Source organism: Bos taurus, chromosome 3 (genome assembly GCF_002263795.3).
Source record: "Bos taurus isolate L1 Dominette 01449 registration number 42190680 breed Hereford chromosome 3, ARS-UCD2.0, whole genome shotgun sequence".
In the NCBI taxonomy this organism is placed as follows: Eukaryota; Metazoa; Chordata; class Mammalia; order Artiodactyla; family Bovidae; genus Bos; species Bos taurus.
The window spans coordinates 35,092,011-35,098,010 of NC_037330.1; the positions used below are offsets into that span (position 1 = coordinate 35,092,011).

Below are 6,000 nucleotides of genomic sequence, written 5' to 3' on the forward strand. Positions count from 1 at the left end.
CTCTATTTATTGTCATATATTGCAGTACTAAGTGAATATTAAATAAACACTTAAACGTTATTTTTGCTTCCAAATATATAAAGCTATTTGTGTTATATAATTGTGAGGTCCAAGTATGCATTAAATTTTCTATTAAAATACTTAAAGTAGTGTATGATTTCTCCCATATATTAGCATATATTTTAATACTTAAGATATTTTTATTTAAAAAGTAAATTAGCATATATATTTTATATAGTTTCTCTCAATTATGGCCTGCTCATGGAAATACAGGGACTCAGGATAATAGGGAAAAAGTGTGGCCTGGGGATCAGTACACTTGAATCTACACCCTTGTTTAAAAAAAACTCCATTGAGTCTCATTTCTAAAATCAGAAGAATAGCTCCACCTTTTGTAGAGCTTTTGTAGAAGAACTGAATGAAATAACATATGTGTAAAGTAAAAAAATCAGATGCACTTCATAGTATTATGTTATTTTCATTGATACAGTAGAAAATGTTGTTTAGATCCTACATTGGTGTGCGATTGATCCTCACATTTACTCAGAAGGAAGGGAGAACCCAGTGCAAGTTGTTGGTGTTTTGAATCCCTGGTGGCTTCCCTGCTTCTCTACAGAGCTGTTGCCTCTGCAGTGGCTGCTGCTCCTGGGAACGGGTTGCCCAGCGTTGCAGAAGTGTAGCCTGTTGATCCTACCAGGATGAGAGCTGCCGTGGGAATGTCCCTGTTGAGTACAAGCAGTTATAAGTAGCTGTTTATCATTTTTCTTTTCTGTTTCTCTGGCAGCTCCTAAAGTCTCATTGGCTAGATAATTTTGCCAAAGACTCTGTGAACCCTGGAGTCATGGTGTTGCTGGGTTGTGGTGCCTTATCTAGTACCTGTGGTCAGCTGGCCAGCTACCCCTTGGCTTTGGTGAGAACACGCATGCAGGCTCAAGGTGAGTTTTGAATGAAAGCAGGACACTGCTTTAAAAGCATGGCATCAATAACATGCTTCTGGAACTCTCAAGTTCCACTGAGACAGCAGAGTGTGGTTTTAAGATAATATTTCTTAACCACTTTTTTATGTTATTGCCTCCCTAAGGGAGCTTTTTAGAAATTCTTTTCTAAATCAGTTCTTCTTCATGAAATCTTAATAGCACAGATACACTATGCATATACTGAATGTGTATCTGTGGCTTCTGCACAAATGAGTAAGATTTTCTTGCTTATGTTGGGAATGCATGTTTTAAGAGTACAGTTGGCTGTCCCCATTCATGGGCTCTGCATCTGAGGATTCAACCTACCATGGATTGAAAATACTCAGGGAAAAAACTCCCAAACTCCAGAAAGTTCCAAAAAGTAAAATGAGAATGTGCCACGCAGTCCACTATTTACAAATCATCTGCATTGGAAGTGTTGGTTAATTAATGATTGACTGCTTGGCTGGGGGAGGTGTGGCTGGTACTTGGAAGAGAGGTTGAGGATAGAGGTACAGATGTTCAGGGTGTACTGTTTAAAGAAATGATAGTGGATGAGATAGGCCAGGGATAAAACAGAAAAGAGAGGCACAGAATGCATGCTATTTAATATAGCAATGCAATGCATTCATGTGTGTGTGCTCGGTCGTGTCTGATTCTTTGTGACACCATGGACTGTAGCCCTCCAGACTCCTCTGTCCATGGGATTCTCTAGGTAAGAATACTGGAGTGGGTTGCCATTTCCTTCTCTGGGGGGGAATCTTCCCAACCCAGGATCAAACCTGCATCTCTTGCATCTCCTGGATTAGCAGGCAGATTCTAGTCAGCAAATTGTGAACAAAGAGAACAATTAGTGAGATGACAGGAGATCCAGGAGGCATGGTGTAATCAAAGTCAAGGAGAGAGTGTCACAGTGGGGAGGAGTCACAGTTCAAAAGTTTTAGGTCCCATAATAATAAAAACTCTAGCCACCATTTACTGAGACTTTGACAAATGCCAGCTGATTTACATAGTTGTTACTGATTCTTACAACACCGTACAGTTTTCATTCCATTTACAGAGAAGAAAGACCATCAGCTGTCAGCTCTCCCACTTGCTGGCTGAGTGTGTTGAGACAAGTTTCTCTATCTTTCTAAGATTCCTTACTTACTAAATGGATATAATAACTCTTACCTTGGAGGATTGGTATATCAAGTCATTAACCCAACATCTAACACAAAGTGATACTACCATTGTTATTCTTACCAGAGCACTCACTCTTAGGTGCTACCCAGGGAGAATTATATAAAGGGGCACTTTTTGAGGACCCTTGGAATAAATTTTATCTGTTTATTGTATTCTAGAGTATCATTCTGAATCATAATTGTATAGTCATAATAAAATGTGTGAATATTAAATTAGCCTGATTTCTTTTCTTTTTTTTTGAATTTTCTAGCCATGATAGAAAAAAGCCCACAGCTGAACATGGTTGGGCTCTTTCGACGAATACTTTCTAAAGAAGGACTACCAGGACTTTACAGAGGCATCACCCCAAACTTTATGAAGGTGCTCCCTGCTGTAGGCATCAGTTATGTGGTTTATGAAAATATGAAACAAACTCTAGGTGTGACTCAGAAATGACATGTTGAATTTTTTGCTTTGGCATGATTACTGAAACTTTCAGCCGTCTCCAGAGTGATGTTTTCTCCTAGAATTGAAACAAATCTATGGCAAAAAGAAGCTTTATTTTTTTTTTCCCACAAAAAAGAAGAGCATATCAATGATAATTTCAGACATTTGGACTCAATTTTACATATTCAGAAATGTCTAAAAAGATCATAGTTTTGATAAGCTCATACAATTTTGAGAAAGCCACAAAATTATAGTTTATCTTTTCTTATTAGTTCTTTCTACAATCTCTGCCAGAATCCTAAATCTGAAGAAATGTACTTGCTTGAACTAAATTTGCTTTGTGTGCTAGAATTATAAATCTTTCCTCTTTATTTTGGTTGGTTCAAGTTTATGTCCGTTCCTTTACACTTAAATATCATTTTCTTAAAAACAAAATGATCAGAAAACTTGGAAACTTAAATTGTTCATATATTTTGAATTTCTTAAAATCTCCTTGTAGGATCATTAATGGAGAATCATTACATGAAAACATACCTTACAGCAGCCAAATACTTATAGAGTTTATATTCTTTCTTCAAGCAGAATAAGAATAAACATTAAATGGCAGAATTTCAAGGCATGTGAATACCCTAGTCCACTCATATAATTTTTGTGTAAGGAGGAGTGATAAAATCATATTTATTTCAGTGACCACTTCTCCATTTTGCTTGTACTGTTGTTTGGTTTTCAGGACAACACACTGATTATTAGCGTATCACTGGTAAATTGTCCACACAGGGCAACTTATTTGAGAGATTCTGTTCATTATCATTGTTTTGAAAAGCATCAGGAAGCAAAACCCCTTTACTTATATCCGTCTCTAAAGAGCATCTCTCTTCTCTTTGTCCTTTGTCTCCTACTTGAATCAAACTCCTGTTTTCACCAGAAAGGCTTCTGGAGGCCATTCCCGATTATCTGAAATTTCTTAATTACGTGAAGTAGGTTGATCATGGGTGAATGGCATTCTCATTACCCCCTCACCATTTATTTGACCCTGCAATTCTCAACTTGGGCAGTGCAAACCTAACAGAATAGTATGTATTAAAAATAGTCTAGATTAATTCTGCATATTTGGTGCCTATAATGAAATGGAAGGCCCAGTTTACAAACAAGTACATTCATATTTTGTCTTGCCCCCAGTTTTAGGAACATGTTTTGATTTAGAAAACTTAAAATGGAGCGAGAGCATGATTTTATTTTACTGAAGCCATTTTTTTATAATCAATCATTTTTTTCTGATTTGTGTGATTAGGACTTAGACAACTATTTAGTAGTTGAAATTATTCGTATCACTTTTCAGTGTAATTCTTAAACTCAAGTTTGATTTCTAGTAATTTCTGTCATAAATTGCCAACGTTTTAATGAAAATCTGGTGACATAATAGGCATTTACTTTATTTGAACCTACCTCTCATGTTTTCTAAACCAAAGAGAAATGTTGAACTTGTGTTTGTGAAACGTATCCTAACATATAGTTTTCATTATATTTGTTATGCCTGATAAATATCTCAATGTTTTTATAATACATACAATAAGTGTGAAAGTCTGTCTTCAGGGTGTTTGTACTTTTGAGTAACGCATAAATGACAATATTAATGTACTAGATTAACTCTTTTTTCACTCATAAAATTATGGGATGAGTAAAATTTCAGGCTACTGAAAAAATTCATTGTTCATTATGAATTTAAATTGTTTTCTATTTAACATTTGTAAGGTATGAATGTGATTTATCTGTGTATCTTGTATCTTTTGAAAAAATCTTGTATTTTTTGAAAAGAGCCCAGAGTCAAGAATAGTTTATTTCTGGCATTACTGCATATTTGCTTTACATTTATAATTAAAAATACATATATGTTTGTTTTTGAAATGTCTTGTTTCCTCATTTAAAAAAAATAGTGTAACTGAGGCAAAAAAAAAAAAGGCTGTTATACAGTTTATATCACTGGCAGCAGTTTGAATAATGTTTATAGTATTATTGGGTAAGACTCATAATAGTCTTTCCAAATATTTTGGCCTTTTCTGAACAGCCACAACAATTGTTAAATCTGTCATACATTTTGGTATAAGATGACGTTTTTCGTGATGTCCAAATTCCACATTTACCAATAAGGGTGATACCCTTGGGGGTCACAGACTTCCCTGGTGGCTCAGATGGTAAAAGAATCTGCCTGCAGTGCAGGAGACCTGAGTTTGATCGCTAGGTTGGAAAGCTCCCTAGAGAAGGGAATGGCTACCCACTCCAGTATTCTTGCCTGGAGACTTCCATGGACAGAGGGGCCTGGTGGGCTGCAGTCCATGGGGTCACAAAGAATCTGGTATGACTAAACAACTAATACTTACCTACCTGGGGGTCACAGTGCCAAGGAGAATCTGAAGTCACAGTCTTCTTGGTACATTTGGTGGAGTATCAGTTTGTCTTGAAGTTGTGGGAAACAAAACTAAGTATGTTTGTGTGTGTGTTAGTCGCTCGGTTGTGTCCAACTCTTTGCAACCCCATGGAGTGTAGCCAACCAGGCTCCTCTGTCCATGGAGTTCTCCAGGCAAGAATACTGGAATGGGTAGCCATCCCCTTCTCCAGGGGATCTTCCCGACCCAGGGATCAAACCCAGGTCTCCTGAATTGCAGGCAGCTTCTTTACTGTCTGAACCACCAGGGAAGCCCCCAAGTAAGTTTACTGGTAAGTAATTAAGTAATTATATAATTCAGATTTATAAATTTGGTTTAAAAAGATAAAACATAAGACTGCAAAGAAATTCTGTGTTCCAACTTGAATGCTCTCCAACCTCCCGGAAAAACTCCTTAGCCCTCTTTGACTCTCAGGGCCCTTTCTTAGAAAAATGCCACCAGTTTGTTTCTTACCTGTCTGTCTTGTATCCCTATCCAGAGGGTAAGTTTCACAGGAACAGACATTGTATTTTGACTGTTTTGTCCTTTGAGCTTTACATCAGGTCCCTTGTGTAAAATCGTGGCGTGGTTTCCCTATCCCCAAATAAGAATATTCCTGGTTCTTTTGCTCTCATGGAATTTCTCTGTTTTGCAAAGAGCACCAAGGAATAATTAGGTGTCCAGGGGAGCGACCGACAACCCCCCTTCACCTCCTTTGCCACATGCCCCACTTGGGAGACGCACAGAGCAGGCTGAACTTGTTTAGACCATTCTCTGGGACAGTATGCCCTGCACAGAGCCGTCTGCCCTCCTGCTTCCCTGCAGGACGGAGCTGTGCCGAGGTCCAAGCTGCCTAGATCTGAACCTGCTGCTGCCCTCTGACCATAATTGAAGACACCTATTCACAACTTTCTGTGTATGTGTTTTTTTTTTTTTTTGGCTTGTTTTGTTTGTCTGCTAATTTGCCCATTCTCTGGTTGTCACTGGGCTCCACAGCCCTATATTCAGAT

At 37.8% G+C, this 6,000-nt stretch overlaps 1 protein-coding gene across 1 annotated transcript in view; it reads left to right on the plus strand.

The window, feature by feature from the left end:
• The window catches only part of SLC25A24 (solute carrier family 25 member 24), a 57,979-nt gene extending 53,507 nt beyond the window's left edge, over positions 1-4,472 (plus strand). Inside the window, 2 exon segments of the mRNA NM_001099066.1 lie at positions 785-935; positions 2,392-4,472. Coding sequence (NP_001092536.1) covers positions 785-935; positions 2,392-2,576 — 336 coding nt within the window. The 3' untranslated portion in view covers positions 2,577-4,472.
• Positions 4,473-6,000: the final 1,528 nt, after the last annotated feature.